The following is an 18,261-nucleotide window of genomic DNA, read 5'->3' as shown; positions in this document are numbered from 1 at the left end:
AAACTATGGAGATTTCATCTAAAACTATTCTAGGAGAACTGGCCTAGTATGGGCAAGTTCCAGATCCATCCCCAGAACTAAGAAAAAAAGATTTCACATAAACATTGAGCTCTTTCAGCTTTTATTCAAAGGTGTCTTCTCCCAGCCAATCTGTACCGCATTTTAGCATTTTACAAATAGCTTAGCAGAGTAGCACTTATCTGGAATCTTGGGTTATTTCAGTTTATTGCCCACTGATACCAGCCAGCCTTACTTTTTGTCATCTCCCCCAATGAAGCAGTGATTTTTCAAATGGCTCTGCGGCTCCCAAAGAAAGTAGAGAAAGCTCTGATCACATTGGTCTGGACCCAGAAACAAAGTCAGTGAAGGTTTTGTTTGCAATGCTTTCTGCAAACAATCCAGGGCCTTCAGCAGGTAAACATGCACTCTATCATTAAGTCATATCCCCAGTCCTGCTTTTAAAGGTTGTTCCTGGCTGAGTGCAGTAGCTCACACCTGTAAGCCCAACTACTCAGAAGGGCAAGAGCAGGAAGATCCTAGTTTGAAGTCAGTCCAGGCAAAAAAAGTAAAGCCCTACCTGAAAAGTAAGAAACAAAAAAAGGCTGGAGGTATGGCTCAAGTGGTAGAGTGCCTGACTAGCTGGCATGAAACCATGGGTTCAAATCTAAGTACCCACACCCACCACCAAAAAAAAGTGTTTTTAGACAAAAGTTTGAGGGCTGGGCACAAGCAGCTCACCCCTATAATCTTAGCTACTCAGGAGGCTAAGGTCTGAGGATTGTGGTTCAAAGCCAGCCTAGGCAGGAAAGTCTGTGAGACTCTTACCTCCAATTAACCACCAGAAAAAAAACGAAGTTGCGCTGTGGCTCAAGTAGTAGAGTGCTTGCCTTGAGCTGAAGAGCTCAGGAACAGTGAGTGCCCAGGCCCAGAGTTCAAGCCCCATGAACCAAAAAAAAAATTTGATGATCATTATTCCTGGCTGAAATCCATGTGGAGAACACAAGTGAAGTATTTTCCCTTGGGCCTAGTGACATCACCTCAGTACAGGCCTAAGGGTACGGAAGACTAGGGCATGTAGTATGTAAGCAATCACCCACAGAGATCAAGGGAGACATCTTTTAGTCTTTGAAAACCTTTAATAACGTTCATGTCCTTAGGGCCAGCCCTCTTTCCTCCTCAGCTCTCTCAGTCTTGAAGCTCTCAGTCCAGGCTCTGCTTTAAGGAAGAAGACCCTTAGGTGGGACACCCATCAGCCATAGTTAAGAGGGAATTTTACTCCATTATCACAGGCAGGCTGGTGGCAGTTTCCAGGGCTGGGGGAATACAGCATTCTCAGGCTGCTCTTCTGTCACTAGAAAAATATCTTCTATATGGGCTATGTCATAAAGAAGATGGAGAGGCACAGGATGGAGAAGATAAAGAAGCTTTGCCACAGGTTTCTTTGTAGAAAATTATTTCCACCACCCAAAGCTTGGGGGTTCTCCAGGAAATACCTCATCCAGTCACCTGTCCATCCATCCACACATCCATCCACTCACCAAATAATTACTACACACTCATTTTGCATCAGGCACTCGATATGCTGGAAGCTAGACCTAGTCTGTTGAACAAGAGGTCCTCGCAAGGGCACACATATGATGGTTGGAGACACTGATGCTGGGACATCCACTCCCTGCAGACACCCAACATTTAAAGGGTGTGCCAGATCCAAGACAGATTCCCCCTGCTCCTACAGCTGCCCACTAAGCAGGGGCCATTTCCCTTAAGAAGCCCCCCTATACATCAACTGAGAAAAAGGACTCCAGGGAGAAACGTGATTTCATCTTCCAGGGTGGTGCGGAAGTGAAGCTGGCCCCCCTGTGATCAGAGGTCAGTGGATGATGGAGATGGTCTGGTTGGCCACAGCGAAGACTGGGAAGAGGGGTGTAGGGAAGGATGTATGGAAGGTGAATAACACGGTCCCTGATGTCGGCTCATAGAAGAGCAGTTCTCCTGCTTGGAGGTCCAGCAGCACACCCAACTGGGCTGGGCACTGCAGCAGCCCCAGGGGCTCATGCTGCCCATTGTGCAAGAAACGGAACTCTTGGTCGTAGCGTGAGAAAACCCATGAGAACTCATTGTGGCCCAGGCGGCAGTCATTGCCAGAACCCTTGCGGGGCAGCTGACCCGAGGCCACGCCCACTTTATAGGCACAACTGTTCTGGACCTTTACCACCCAGGCATGGAGCCCCTCCTGGAAAGAAGTGGCTGCCAGGGCGTTGGGCCAGTGGTCAAAGCGCTCTGGGCCATCCACACAGGCCTTAGGCTTCTTGCCACTGAAGGTCAGGGTCCTTCGGTCGTCTGACAGTTGTAATAAGGGGCTGACAGTCTTCTCATCGATACGCACATCCTCCATGCCTGCCAGAAAAAATTCCCAAGAGTTGCCCACATGCTCATATCTAAAGACCTAATCTGGTACCACTAGGTAGGAAGGGGCTTCCTTGCCCACACTGAAGTAAGACCTCAGTCCTCACACAAGCCATTTATTCTCTTTGAGCCTCAGTTTTCCCATCAGTAAAGTAAGGACCCAATTGGACTTATCAGAGAATGTTTATGAGAATCAGGTGAAATATATGTAAAATTCTAGCATAAAATAAGTTCCTAGTAAGCACAAGTAACAAAAATGGTAGTTACTATTACTCCAGGATTTTTATCTGTAAACTCTGATAGAAATAAGGCCCAAGAGCCGGGCACAGTGGCTGCTTAGAAGGCTGAGATGGGGAGGACTGTGGCTCAGGAATGACCCAAGCAAAAAGTTCATGGGACCCCCGTTCTCAACCAATAAAAGCTAGCTGGGCACCATACCTGTAATCCTAGCTATTCAGGAGGCTGAGATCTGAGGATTGCGGTTCGAAGCCAGCCTGGTCAGGAAAGTCTGTGAGATTTTTATCACCAACAAACTGCTCAGAAAACCAGAAGTGGCACTGTGGCTCAAGTGGTAGAGCGCTAGCCTTGAGCTGAGGGACAGCGCCCAGGCCCAGAGTTCAAGCCCCATGACCAACCAAAAAAAAGGCTGCTATGGTGGTATATGCCTCTGATAGAAGGACTGTGGTTCAGGCCAGCCTAGACATTAAAAAGCATAAGACTCTATTCAAAAAGATAAAGAGGGAAAATCTGGGAGAGAGCAAAGGAAGGGGTGACACTATCCAAAAAGAAACCATTCTCATTACCTAACTTATAAAACAGTAACCCCTCTGAATATCACCTCTCTTTCTCTTTCTCTCCCTCCTTCCCCCCCCCTCTTATCCTGGGGTCCTTGAACTCAGGGCCTTGGCATCACTTTACCACTTGAGCCACAGTGCCACTTTCAGCTTTTTCTGTTGAGCTTTTTCTGTTCAAGCACAAAGTTCAAGCCCCATGACTGACAAAAAAAAAAAAAAACCAAAAAACCCCACAAAACAACAACGAAAGAGAGAGAGATTTAAAAATAACTAAAGCTCATGTGGTAGAATGTCTGTCTAACAAGCATGAGGCCTTGAGTTCAAACCCCAGTACCACAAAAAAAAGAAGAAGAGGAAGGAAAAAGAGAAGGGGAGGAGGCAGAGGAGAAGAAAGTAAGGCCAGCTTCCATACACAGTTGGTTGCAGGCTAAATGTTTCCATATCTAGCCAAGCCATCCTGCTTGTATGCTAGTCCTATCTATGGCTTCCAGACCTGGAGAGAGAGGCCTTGAAGCTAGGAAACATGAGATACACGGTTTTGAACAGATAACTAAAAGGACTGCTAGGAAATCAGGCACCATCAGATACTGGAATCTAGTCTAGACAAGATGCAGCTGCACTACAATTTTAAGGCCAGTATGTAGGGAGCGTTTAGATTCAAGCTAAACCTTATCCCTTCCTCAAACTGTACAGACGAGCCTAGGAACATGACACCTTCATCCAGCCTAGGCCACATCTGCTCTGAGAACCCTCAGGCTATATAATGTTGACCCAGGAGACTCAGCATGCAGTGGGGCCATGCCCACCGGCTGCCTCAGTCAACTGTTCAGTGAATAAGTGAAGTGAATCTAAGCAGCTTTATACCTGGCCTAGATGCCCTCATGTACCATGTACCTCATGTACCATTGGGTTGAACTAGGGATCTTGTGCTTGCTAGGCAGGTGCTCTACCAGTTGAGCCATGCCCCTATCTCTTTTTGCTTTAGTTATTTTAGGGATGGGTTTTGAGTTTTTGCTCAGAACAATCTGGACTATGATTTTCCTACTTATGCCTCCTGCATAGCTGGGTGACCAGCAGGCCCAGCTATTAGTTCAGATGGAATCTTTTTTTCCCTTCCTGTGTGTGCTAGGCAGGTACTCTTCCACTGAGCCATGCCTCCAGCCCATTTTATTTTTTTTCTTGAATTTAAGACTTCATCCTCTTGCTTGGCTTTCTTGCTCACTGCTGGCTCTTTACTACTTCTCTACTGCTTGAGCTGTACCTCCAGTTGATTAGAGGCAAAGTCTCTTTTTTCTTGGTTAATAGGAGATAGTCTCTCAAACTTTTTCCCCAGGCTGGCTTCAAACCACAATCCTCTCCTATCTCAGCCTCCTGAATAGCTAGGACTACAGGTATGAGCCATTGGCACCCAGATCCACTATTAAGTTTTGCCCAGGCTGGTCTCAAACCACTGTCCTCCTAATCTCTACCTCCTATATAGTTGGGATTACAGGCATAAGCTACTGCATCCAGATTTTTGTTGTTGTTGTTGTTTGTCAGTCCTGGGGCTTGAACTCAGGGCCTGGGCACTGACCCTGAGCTTTTCTGCTCAAGGCTAGAGCTCTACCACTTTTGAGTCACAGCTCCACTTCTGGTTTGGGGGTAGTTAATTGGAGATAAGAATATTACAGACTTTCCTACCTAGGCTGGCTCTGATCTTCACCTCCTGAGTAGCTAGCATTACAGGCATGAACCACCAGTGCCCAGCCCAACCTTTTTAATTTTTTTTTTCACCTTTATGTGTGTGTGCTGGTTCTGGGGCTTGATTCTGGGTCTGGTTGCTGTCCTTGAGTTTCTTTGACTCAAGGCTAGCACTCTACCATGTGAGCCACAGATCCACTTCCAGCTAGTTAACTGGACCTAACAGTCTCACAGACATTCCTGATCAGGATAGCTTTGAACAGCAATCCCCAGATCTCAGCCTCCTGAGTAGTTAAAATTATTAGATTATTAGAAATATAGGATTTCTAATAAGTCATAACAGGCAGCAGCAGAAAAAGCAGGAGATAAAGAGGATGTGATTTCTAGTAATAAGATTCATCTTAGACCCAGCACAAAGCATTCTGGTGTGGAAATGGGAGGGACCTGGCCTAGCTGCTCAGCCCCATCTACTGCCTTGACCCCACTGAGCAGCCTGCCACCAGCACCACCCGCTACCTAGCTACCATCCTAGAAGTCTTGGTGCGAAGGTAACCAATTAGCAAAGCCTGACAAACAGGCCCGCAGGCAGACAGACAGACAGAAGTGGGGCCACTCCAGCTGGGCTGGGGCTCTGGCAGCTTCTCACCTGAGAGGGACCCAAGCACGGCTGTTGCCCAGAGCTGGGTCAGTAGTGGACTCCGAGTACATTTCTCATTAAAGTTCAACTTTTCCGACTCCTGGGGATCCAAAATGCCCTCTGCTTCCTCAGTCCTTAAGCAAGAAAAGAGATTAAGAGATTCAGGAAGGCTCTGGAAAATGAATCTGGATCAACATGGGGTAAGAGGACAGAAGTAAATCCTCCTAGTATAGGGCCTTTAACTGACAAGCAGGCCCCACCCAGGGGCTGCTAAAGGGGACTAGAACCAGAAGAGGAGGTGGGCATTTCCTCCACCACCCCAAGAAGTTGCACTCCAGCAGAGCAAATAAGTGTACAGCAGGTGCCTACTCAGGGCCAGTTTGAAAAACTGGAAGCAACGTGCTCTGGGGGCTAGGGGAGCAAGTGACTACAAAGCTGTTCCTCAATAAGCTGGCAGCAGAGCTAGGGCTCAGACATGGGCTGCTGGAATTCCTAGGTGATAGTGTTGCCATGCCAACATTCTATCCAGAAAACCCCACCCCCGCAACAGTAATCTTTGCTTTGCTTTGATCGTAAGTTATAGCCATGCCTCTGCTCTTAAAATGTAAGCCTCAGCCGGGTACTGGTGGCTCACGCCTGTAATCCTAGCTACTCAGGAGGCTGAGTTCAGAAGGGTCGCAGTTTGAAACTGGCCAGGGCAGAAAAGTCCACACAACTACATCTCCAAAAATAACTAGTAAAAAAGCCAGGCTGAGGGTATGGCTCAAGTGGTAGAGGGCCAGCTCAGCAAATAAGCTGAGCTGACACAAGGTCTGAGTTCCAACACTGGTACTACTAGTAGTAATAATAATAAAGCCACACAAATAAAGACCATCAATCATCCAGAGAGAATTTGAGAACATAACACACTTAGATGGAGTGTGACATTCACTCAGATTCTGAGTTCTGGGCTTACTCTTTTCTTTCCTTTTTTTGTGGGTCCTGGGGCTTGAAATATGGGCCTGGATGCTGTCCCTCAGCTCTTCAGTTCAAGGTGAGCACTGTACCACTTGAGCCACAGCACCACTTCTGGTTTTCTGAGTGGTTTATTGGGGATAAGAGTCTCACAGTTTCCTGCTCTGGCTGGCTTTGAACGGCGATCCTCAGATCTCAGCCTAGGATTACAGGCATGAGCCACTGGCACCTGGCTATTTTCCTCCTTTCCCAATCCTTCCCATCCTTCCCTCTTTCCCTCCCTCTCTATCTTTTTTTTTTTTTTTTTTTTTTGCCAGTACTGGGGCTTGAACTCGAGGCCTAAGCACTGTCCCTGAGCTGCTTTTTGTTCAAGGATGGACTCTACCATTTGAGCCATAGCACCACTTCTGGCCTTTTCTGTTTATGTGGTGCTGAGGAATCAAACATAGAGTTTCGTGCATGCTAGGCAAGCACTCTATTACTAAGCCACATTCTCAGCCCATAGGCTTACTGTTTTCTATGCAGATTCAAAACTCTTCCAGAATTACCAGGAGGTAGACCGTTATTCAAACTGACAAGAGGGAACAGATTCAGAGAAAGATGCTCAGCCAAAAAAGGGAGCTGGATTCAAATCTTCCCTCCTTGCAAAAATAGAGCAAACTCAGAATGGAGCCCAGGCACCATTCAATGTACATTTTTCCTTGAGCTAAAATGAAATCTCAAAGGGATTTGAGAAATCCACTCTGAGATTTCAGACTTCTGAAGTCTCAGAATGAAGTCAGGATTTATCACAGAGTTTTGCAGCCCTCTGACCTGGCTCCCCAGAAAGAACTTACCACTTCTAACCCTGAAGGTGGCTTGAGGTCACTCAGCAGTGACCAGAGGACGCCTTCTTCCCCCTGGTGCACACAAGCTCGTTGCAAGGCTGTCCCTGACTATCCCAGCAGAGAGAACTGAGATGAATAGAGTCTTAGAAATGCTCTGGGAGGGCATTGCTAACAAAGGCTCTTTGTGGTGAGGACAAGAAAGGGTGTGTTGGCACCTTCTCAAAGCTCCAAACAACAGGCAGGGAAGGAAGGAGGAGCCAGGGTCAGCAGTGCCAAGCTATCTTCCTAGGACAAACTGGGACCAAATATGGACAGGAGAATCAACAGGGAAACACCTGGGCCCACTACATTTAATACCCAGGGCTGGCTTCTAAATTCCTTTCCCCACTAAAGTTAACTAAGATCTCTGAAAAAAAAATGAAATTGAGACAGCTTTTTGTGCCAGAAAGCTAGAAAGTGCTCAAAGATGATGAGGATGGCTGAGCTCCGGTGGCTCATGCCTGCAACCCTAGCCACTTAGGAGGCTCAGTCAGATCTGAGGATCAAGATATGGAGCCAGCCTGAGCATGGAAAGTCTGTGAGACTCTTATCTCCAATGAACTACCAGAAAGCAAAAAGTGGGACTGCGGCTCAAGTGGTAGAGCACCAACCTTGAGCAAAAAAGCTAAGGGAAAGTGGCTAGGCCCTGCGTTCAAGCCTCAGTATCAGCACACACACAAAAGATGAGAGCCGGGGCCCAGTGGCTCACACCTGTAATCCTAGCTATGCAGAAAGCTGAGATCTGAGGATCACGGTTGAAAGCCAGCCCGGGCAGAAAAATCCGTGAGACTCTTATGTCCAATTAACCACCAAAAAAGAAAAAAGGAAGTGGAGCTTGTGGCTCTAAGTGGTAAAGCACTAGGCCTTGAGTTCAAGCCCCATCACTGGCAAAAACAAACAAAAAACTCTTCATAGCTTGCTCACTAACTATAAAAAGGAACTAGAACTTTATAATGTGGTGGAAAGCACCTTAGATACCACCATTCCAGGCATCAAGTGGGTCCAAGCCTGCAATAGGAAGTTCCCTGTCCATCAAGCTAGGCTCTAGGGTAGTCACTTAGCCCTGTGGCCCTGAATGCAACTGACTAGAGGAGGTCTGAGGGTCTCTGGGATGGTCCAAGCAAATCACAGGGCCACACTTACCTCTCGAAAATCTCCTGCTCTTTCTGCTGCAAGAAAAAGCAAAAACAAAGTCAGGCTGGCAGCAGAACCCCAGCAGGTGGTCACAATGAATGCCCCAACATCCTGGGGTTCCTCCTCTCCACTTTAGGGCCATCCCACACCCCCAGGAAGACTGTCTGCTCCTGTATAGCTGTGACTTTCTTCTGCTGTGATTGTCCCAGTGTCTAGGACAAAATGTGCTACATTCTGGAAGCTGATGGCTGAAGGCCTGATCTAGGGCAGCTGTGACACTGCCCTACTTGAAAAGCCAGGCAGGCCATTCAGTTGTGCCACAATCCTTTTCCTCTGCATGACAGATGTCACACTGTCTTCTCAAAACTGCAGTTGGCTATATAGCTCCAAAACCCTTTGCCTATGGACCAATATTAACCATGCTAATTTGTGGATAACCATGAAAGAATAAAATTGCATGATTTCCCTACCCTCCCACCCCTTCTGTTGCTAGTACTGGGGTTTGAACTCAGGATCTCATGCTGTCACTTGGCTTTTTCCACTCAATGGTGGTGTTTTACCACTTGAACCACAGCTCCACTCCTGGAGGGTTTTTTTATTGTTATTATAAAGATGATCTACAGAGGGGTTATAGTCACCTAAGTCAGGTCAAGAGTACATTTCTTACTAGGCCCTGGTGGCTCACACCTATACTCCTAGCTACTCAGGAGGCTGAGATCTGAGGATTGCGGTTCGAAGCCAGCCCAAACAAGAAAGTCCATTTTTTTGTTGGTTGTGGGGCCTGAACTCAGAGCCTGGGTGCTATATTTGAGCTCTTTCACTCCAGGCTAGGTAGGGGTCTACCACTTTGAGCCACAGCTCCACTTTTAGTTTTCTGGTGATTAACTGGAGGTAAGAGTCTCACAGAATTTCCTGTCTAGGCTAGCTTCAAACAACGATCCTCAGATCTCAGCCTCCTGAGTAGTTAGGATTACAGGCATAAGCAATCGGCACCCAACCCATGAGATTCTTATCTTCAACTAACCACCAGAAAACCAGAGGCAGCACTGTAGCTCAAAGTGGTAGAGTACTAGCCTTGAGCTAAAAAGCTCAGGGATAGTACCAAGGTCCTGAGTTCAAGCCCTATAACTGACAGAAGAAGAAAAAAAAAACAAAGACAGGAGTACACTTGTTTTTGGACAATCTTACCCCTTCCCTTGCTCTCTCCTAACTTTCCCCTCCCATTCCCATCCCACTCCTGAAGTTTTAGTAGTTAATTGGAGATGAGTCTCTCAGATTTGTCTGCCCAAGCTGGCTTCAAACTGTGATCCTCAGATCTCAGCTTCCTGAGTAACTAGGATTACAGACACGAGCCACCAGTGCCCGGCATAAAATTATTGTAAGATTATAAGAAGAATCTCTGTATTGTCATAGTGGAGCCTTTGCTTAGGTATGTAGTAATTCTGAACTCTCCACCTCCTCAGTTCCTTGAAGACAGGCACTCTTCTTACCACTTCATCCAGGAAGCCTTCCCTGACCATCCTCTGCCTGGACTGTGAGGTTCCAAGTACAGCATGATGTCCTTCACCAAAGCACCTATCCTTCCATGTTCTGTCAGTTTAAGGGCTGGGCACAGCTGAGAACTCGCGTATCTCGTATCTCGTATCTCGTAACTCTCATCCCTACCCCCCACAGCATAATGCTTAGCATGTAACAGGCACTCAGTATTCCCTCAGTGTTGAAAGAATATTGTCATTGGATGCCAAAAGATTCATGTAATTTTATTCTTCTGCCTCATGTTAAATCATTCAATATTTGCTAAAGCACAATAAGGAAGATAAGAATAGGGACTTCTGCTGTAGGGCCTTACAAGGAGGGAGAAAAACTAGGTTCAGCTTTGCATATAGCCTAGGCAAGAAGGAATTCATCACTAAGGTAGGTTAGGTCAGTGGATGGAAAATTCCAGAAGGAACATTAAAGGTAAGTGGGATTCCAGTTAAACTGACCTAACAAGATTCTTGCTGAAGACAGGTTGGGGTATCAGACATCACCCTGAGGGAGGGAGGGAAAATGAGGAACCTGATAACAAGAGTGATATCAAGAATGAGAGTGTTCTAGCCAACCTGACTTAGTAGGGTTCTGAGTTTTAAAGGCAGTGCCTAGATGGGCCTGGAAGGAGCTTTAGAAGCGGAAGTCTGTCCAGACACAGAATTCTCTTTGCCATTCACCCCCTAGCAAGAAACCACCTCAGGGTTTTCAGACTTACAATCAGCTGGATGTCATCCAGATGGGTGAGCAAGCCTACCAGACTGGTGCGGATGGTGTCAAGCTTCTGCAGTGCCTCAGCCCAGTGTACTCGCTGGGTCAGGATGCTCTGGTGAGTCCGCTCCTCTTCACCATGCACCTGTTCCAGTAACCGCTGCTCCTCACTTTCACACAGACTCCGCACCAGACTCAACCGCTGGATAACCAGTTCCCGTGCTGCGCTGGCCCTACTCTAACAGGGGATAAAATGAGAGTCAGGATTAGTAGGGTTTGAGTCCACTGAGAATGAATGCTGGGATTGATTGGTAATGTCTGCCATGGCATAAGAATGGGAACAATAAAACTTAAGCTACTTACTTTGACATCCCAGACTTAAGACTCCCTAAATGTGGTTTAGGGTAAACAAATTTGAGATCGAGACATTTGGCTCATATCTCATGAGGCCATGACCACAGAATAGAATTGCTAAGCAGGGTTTAGACATCAATTCCTTGGTATTTTCACAGGCACAAATACCAAGGCCAAGAGACCATGATGAGAAGAAATATCAGATATGGTGAAGGACCTAAAGTTATCCCCATCAGATGGAACCCTAACAACTGTAATTTCCAGTTGATATTTCATGATATCAGAGGACAAAAATATTCTTCCTAAAGCTGTTCCATTCCAACTGGTTCATTAATAAAATCTCTCTCTTTCTCTCTTTCTGAGTGTGTGTGTGTGTGTGTGTGTACCATACTGGGGCTTAAATTCAGAGCCTCATGCTCTTTTTTTACTTTTTCACTCAAGGCTGTCCTCTACCACTGGCTTTTGGCTGGTTAATTGGAAATAAGAGACTTGGATTCGTCTCCCTGGATTGGCTTCTAAGTTCAGTTCTCAGATCTCAGGCTTTTGAGAGGCTAGGATTATAAATGTGAGCCCCTGTACTCAGTCATTAATGGAATTTTCATCTGCCATAGAGAAGAGATGAAGTTTCAGTCAATGAGGTTAATGAATGTCTGGCACTTAGTAAGTATTCCCAGTATTCACTGAATCAATGAATGGGACTTTTTTCTGATATAGTAAAAAATACCTTGGAGAGCCAGATGTGGTGGTGTACCTTTGTGCCAACTAGGCATGAGCAGGAGGATTGCAATCCAGGCCCAATAAGGCAAAGTGAGACTCTATCTGAAGAATAAACAAAAGCAAAAAAGGGCTGGAGGCGTGGCTCAAGTGGCAGTACTGCCTGCTTAAACAACTGTGGGACCCTGGGTTCAAACACACACACACACACAGAGGGGGAGAAGGAGGGAGAAAAGGAGGGAGGGAGGGAGGGAGGGAGGGAGGGAGGGAGGGAGGGAGGGAGGGAGGGAAAGAGAGTAAATCAGTGGCAAAACTGAAACAAGAATCCTTGTCTGAAAGCTACAACCATTTTCCTCTCAGCTCACTATTATTCCCATATTGGTACCAGTCCTCCCCAGTGGCATCTGATGTACAATGCCTCCACACCTGTACTACACCTGTACTCTTACTATCCAGGTAGCGCTTCCTCCTTTCTGTCAGAGTACAGGGTAGTCATCCCTGAGGCCCTTTCCCCAAAGACCTGCTCTGTGAAGTGCAGTGTAGTTAGTTGCAAGCTCTGTCCTCAATAAGTGTTATTCCAGCTTCTGTTTTACCCTTCTCCACACCACCACCTTCTTACAAAGCACATATTTTTATTTTCTATTTGCTGTTACTAGGGTTTGAACTCAGGGCCTTGTACTTGCTATGCAAGTACTCTCACTTAAGCCATCCTGTAGTCTAGCATATTATGTTATTTTTTTATTGTCTCTCCCTCGTGACAAGAATATAGACCTCAGGAAAAGCAGAATTTTCATGTTTTGTTCACTGCAAAGTACATGTTCAGGGACTGGCACATATTAGATGCTCAGTGAGAATTTGTTAAATAAATAAATGGGAGCTGAATGCCAGTGGACCACACCTGTAATCCTAGCTACACAGGCAGCTGAGGTCTAAAAACCACAGTTTGAAGCCAGCCTGGGCAGGAAAGTCCCTGTGACTCTTACCTCCAATTAACCACCTAAAAGCCTGAAGTAGAGGTGTGGCTCAAGTGGTAGAATGCCAGCCTTGAGAAAACAAAAAAACAAAAAAACTAAGGAACCAGGCCCCGAATTCAAGCTCTGGTACCAGCATAACAACAACAACAAAAATTGAATAAAGGAAAATGTTTTGAAGTTTTTCCCTTAAAGTCATGATCAGCTACTGTAGTCAACATTGTACTGAGGTTATAGGCAGTGAAAGAAGACAATAAAGTAAAAGATGATGAAGATGATGATGATGATGATGATAGTGAGAAAGAGATCACTGAGCAAACTGACACAGAAATAAATGTAGAACAGTTGTCCTTGAACTGGCCTTGCACTTGTAAGGCAAGCACTCTATTCCTGAGCTATGCTTCCAGCAATTTCTTGCAGTTTTCCTGTTTCTGATTCTAGTCACCTTTAAGGAAATCTGAGTGAGTCTATGAGTTGGGAAAGGACCCCCAGATTGTCCAAGTCCCTGGGCCAGGGCTTTATCCTGGAAGAGAATACAGCACAGACAGGAAAGGGCAGAATTACCACTGCTCTCTGGTTCTTCCCTGGCAGGACCTCAGCCACATACTTGCTGATGCCGGCACTCTGTAACTGCAGTCTCTCACATTGGTCCACAATCTTGTTCTGTAACATAAACAATGCTCATGGTGTCTCCATCCACACATTCAAGCTGTTCTGTTATTCCGGTAATTTTCCCCCTTTGCACCTCCCCTCAGCTACCTCACTCCCTTGGTCATATCCCAGACCTCATTGTTATTAAAAAACAAAAAACACCAACTAGGCTATTAAGGAGGCTGAGATCTGAGGACTGCAGCTCAAAGCCATTCTGAATAGGAAAGTCCCTGAGACTCTTTTTTTTTTTTTAAATATTTGTTTTTGTTTTTTTGTTGGTCTTGGGCTTGAACCCTGGGCTTGGGCACTGTCCCTGCGCTCTTCAGCTCAAGCCGAGCACTCTACCACTTGAGCCACAGCACCATTTCCGGTTTTCTAGTGGTTTATGGGAGATAAGAGTCTCACGGACTTTGCGCCTGGCTTAATATATTTTTTTGTTGTAAAGATAATGTACAGAGGGGTTACAGTTACATGAGTAAGGTAATAAGTACATTTCCTATTGAGCATTGTTACCCCCTCCTTTGTTTTTCCCCTACCATCCCTCCCTGAGACTCTTATCTCTAGAAGTAGAGCTGTGGCTCAAGAGGTAGAGAGCCATCCTTGAGTAAAAAGCTAAGGGACAAGCGCAAGGGTCTGAGTTCAAGCCCCAGAACTGGTGTGTACATACACACAAAATACCACTTTCCAGTCCTTACTATCAAGAATCACACATCTTGTCCACCATTATCTTATCCTTTTAGCTCACCAATGCTCCATTTTAACAACTCAAGTGAGGCCACGAATGCACTCATCTCCCTTTCACTGTCCCTCATCCCCTCCTGCAGCCTCATTTTCTTCTTTATTCCCAAGGCCCATGACCTGTCATTATGATCACTTCCTGCATATGCTCTAAACCCTCCTTATGCAGGGCCCCTGCCCCTCTACACCTGCTTGTGTCCTGTACAGAACATGGCTTCTAAAGTGCTCTTGCTGAAGGTATTCTCACAGCCACTAACTTGTCACCCAGACCAAAAAATCCAGAATTTTCTCTAACTCCCTATTTAAATGGCTAGTGAGCCCTATCAGCCCCATCTCCAAAGTGTCTGTCTCTTTCCTGGCACTTCTACTTCTGTTGTTCTGTTCAACTGGCCATTGCCTCTTAAAGAAATCCTGTTAGAAACTCCTCCAAACTGAGCTTTCATTCTCACCACCCACCTCCTATTAACCACAGCCACTTTCTTTTTCTTAAGGAAATCAGAGCAGGCTGTGTGCTGCTCCAAGCCTTCAAACGCCTTTCTGATTCACTCACAGTGAGATCAAGCATCTTACCTAAGCAAACAGGCCCTAGCTGACATGACTCAGCCATGTCTTTAGTGTCACCTCCTACTACACTCCATACTGACCTCCTTTCTGTTCCTTAAAGACATTGAACTTATCCTGGCCTTTGTACCTGTTTTGCCTTTCCTTCTACTCTCCCTGTGTGTCTTGCTCCTTTATTCCATCTAGATGTTGCCTCTTTTTTTTTTTGTTTTGTTTTTTGTTGGTCGTGGGGCTTGAACTCTGGGCCTGAGCGCTATCCCTCAGCTCTTCAGCTCAAGGCGAGGGCTCTACCACTTGAGCTACAGCGCCACTTACAGTTTTCTGGTGGTTTTTGGAGATAAGAGTTTCATGGACTTTCCTGCCCAGGCTGGCTTTGAACCGTGATCCTTAGATCTCAGCCTCCTGAGTAGCTAGGATTACAGGCATGAGCCACCGGCACCCGGCTAGATGTTGCCTCTTTAGAGAGGCCTCCCACCAACACATTCCTGCCTTTACTCTGCTTTAGTTTTCTTCCTAGTACCATATATATATAGTATATATATATATATATGCATATATATATACACAGTATATCTGGTAGGTGTGTATGTATCTGTCTCCTCTGTATTGAAGCACAAGCATCATAACTTCACCTGTTCTCTATATTCTACAACTTAAAAGGGAGTTCCTGAACATAAAGGGTCCTAAATAAGTATTTGTTGAATGAATGAATGAACAAACATCCGCTATCTTGACCATAAGAGGGTCAGGTCAGCAGTCCACAGCTCCCAGAGCCACTAACATCAGCCATGGGGACAGGGAGAGTTCTAGATAAGAGAGTGTAGCTCATGGATAAGTGGCTCACCCCAGGAAATACAGCTAGGTCCCAGCTTCTCTACTTCATTTCTCACATTTTTGTGGTACTTAATTGGAGATGTGTCTCACAGGCTTTCCTGCCCGGGCTGACTTTGAACCATGAGACTCAGAGCTCGGCCTTCTAAGTAGCTAGGATTATAGGTGTGAGTCACCGTGCCCAACCATTGTGATTTTTTTTAATACATGCATAAACGTACTTTAATTGTGTCTGACTTTCCAATATTGCCCCTTATTCTTCCTTATCCCTTCCTATATCTCTTTCCTCTCTCTAATAATCTCTATTCTATTTTCTTTTTGTGCTAGTCTGGGGTTTAAACTCAGGGCTTTAGACTCTTGCTCACCTTTTTGCTTCTAGCTGGAGCTCTATCACTTGAACCATGCCTCTGGTCTGGCTTGTTAATTGGCGATAGAGTCTTGAGGATTTGTCTGGCACAGCTGGCTTCAAACCTCGATCCTCAGATCTCAGCCTTCTGAGAAGCTAGTATTACAGGCATGAGCTACCAGAGTCCAGCTTCCTTCCTAATTTCATGTCATTGTTTGTTTGCTTCCATAGTACACATATGAGAAAAACTATGCAATATCTATCTGAGTCTGGCTTACTTCACTTAACATGATCTTAGTTTCATCCATTTTCCTGCAGATGACATAATTTTGCTCTTCTTTAAGGTTGACTAATACTCCATTGTGTACATATACCACATTTCTCTTTTCCAATTATCCATTGATAGGCACCTATGCAGATTCCCTAACTTGAGCCTAGCTTCTGAAAAGCTACAGGGTAGGAATCATTTCTCCACAATATATGAGATCAACTGAACTGGCACTGTTTTCCCCTAGTTCATAACAATCTTGCCGTGGGGTACAATTTCTTTGCTGACAACAGGGATAAGGGAAAGATGGTATGAAAGACTTTACCTATTCTAGGGTTAGGGGTGCACCTCAGTGGTAGAGTACTTGCTTAGCATGTCAAAAAAGAAAAGAAAAACCATCTATTCTAAATCACAAGAACAGCAAGAGCAAAACTCACCTCCCTTTAGGTTAAAGCAGATGTGGGCCAGAGAAGGAACCAGGGGCAGAGTACACTCCAAAACAAGCACCAGGCCTACCATTGTGGCCAGGCTTCACCTGGCCAGGCTCCACCCTCAGGCCCAGATGGTCACTTTTTGTAAGGGTTTCTATTAAATTTTGTCACTTCCTCCATCATAACCACTGAAGCAAAGGAGTGGTTTCCTCTGGCCTAACCAATGAATCCCCCCCACCCCCAACCCTTCAGCCCCTGCATACTAGCAACCTGGGAGGAGGAGTTCCGGCCTTGCTCTGGGCCTCAGATTCCTCATCTTGTTTTTAAAAAACTCCTCAATGGCTTGGTCTGCTTGGGATAAGATGACAGGTATTTAAGTGCTTTGGAATTTGCAAAGTTCTAACCATTAGGCCAGCTGATTGTATCACCTTATCCAAGATTAGTTTTAGCATCACTATTGTTGGACAGATAGAACCAACCAGGAGCCTCCTGTGTATCATCTCCTGGATCCAGCACCTTCTGCACCTTGTAGTTAGCTTCCTTCCCCCCCCCCCCCAGTTCTATCTAAGGAGGTGAAGTTCCCTGCAACCGATGCACAGTCAGGCTGAAGTCTACCGTAGGGCTGGAAATATTATGCTATTTAATCAAATTGCTAGGAACCCCCCAGAGGCAGCAGTTTGGGTGGAAGGGGAGAGGAGCACCAGGGTGACCAGGTTGTCCCCTCCAAGGAGGGGAGGGTGAATTGCCTGGAGCCAAGCTGAAAGTGGAAGTAAGCTGAAAGCTTAGGTTGAGACAGAACATCCTCACCTCCTGCCAGCCGGCTGCGTTTACCCAGGTGAAACCAGCTTCAAGTACAATCAAGGCCATTCCAAGAAGAGAACTAGATCACCCCACCAGGAAATCCCAGGGCAAGTAAGGGTAGTGGCTTCTAAGGCAAGGGACTTATCTTTTCCTAGATCGGCCGTAATAAATGTGCTGGTAAGGCTGCCCACCAAACTACACATTCAGTCACGGAGGCTCTGGATGTACACGATTCGAGGGCCTGAGGGCATGGGATTCGAACTCGGGTCGATCAGACTCCCACTGACCACACCTTTAACCGTCTGGTTCAACAGAGGAGCCGGGCCCAGGTTTCCCGGTCACTGCGGGTTGGGCCTGGCGCGTCCCCTGGGCCCGGGCCACCCCCCCGTCCATCCCCCCCCTCCCGCTCATCCCCCCCACCCCGCTCACTCCTCCACCCGCTCACTCCCCCCCCCTCCCCGATCCCCGGGTCACCCGGCTCACCCGCAGCTCCTCCGCGCGCTCCTCCGTCCGGCAGAGGCGGTGTCCCCGGCAGCGGCCGCCCGGCCCCGTGCAGGCGTCGCACACGGGCCGCCGGTCGGAGCCGCAGAACCAGCTTAGAGGCCGGCCGTGCTCGGAGCACAGCGGATCCGGCTCGGACCCCGGCTCAGGTTCGAGCCCCACGCTCTCCGCGGCCATGGCCGAGCGCTGCGAGCCGCTCTCAGGGCGCTCCACCTGTCGCAGGTGCGGATGGGCGTGGTCTTTTCTGGCCCCGCCCCCGGGCCGGGCCCCGCCGGTGCGCGCCAGAGCCTCCTCCACACTAGCCATGCCTTCCACTGCGTCTCACCCACGTCCCTCCAACTTCTCGGCTCAATTAGCGTCCCGTGCGATTTTAAATGAACGTAGG

The 18,261-nt window shown here is 46.9% G+C and overlaps 1 protein-coding gene across 1 annotated transcript; it reads right to left on the bottom strand.

Annotated features, from left to right (window-relative positions):
• Positions 1-193: 193 nt before the first annotated feature.
• Bspry (B-box and SPRY domain containing) lies at positions 194-18,053 on the bottom strand. The gene is made up of 6 exons (XM_070011974.1): positions 17,859-18,053; positions 13,313-13,411; positions 10,717-10,947; positions 8,481-8,506; positions 5,527-5,651; positions 194-2,397 (listed from the first exon to the last, which is right to left on the bottom strand). The coding sequence occupies exons 1-6, from the start codon at positions 18,051-18,053 to the stop codon at positions 1,871-1,873; spliced, it is 1,203 nt and encodes a 400-aa protein (XP_069868075.1). The 3' UTR covers positions 194-1,870.
• Between the last annotated feature and the right edge of the window lie 208 nt (positions 18,054-18,261).

Source organism: Dipodomys merriami, unplaced genomic scaffold (assembly GCF_024711535.1).
Source record: "Dipodomys merriami isolate MVZ:Mamm:240054 unplaced genomic scaffold, mDipMer1.0.p SCAF_11, whole genome shotgun sequence".
NCBI lineage: Eukaryota > Metazoa > Chordata > Mammalia > Rodentia > Heteromyidae > Dipodomys > Dipodomys merriami.
This window is presented reverse-complemented; position numbering and strand designations above follow the sequence as displayed.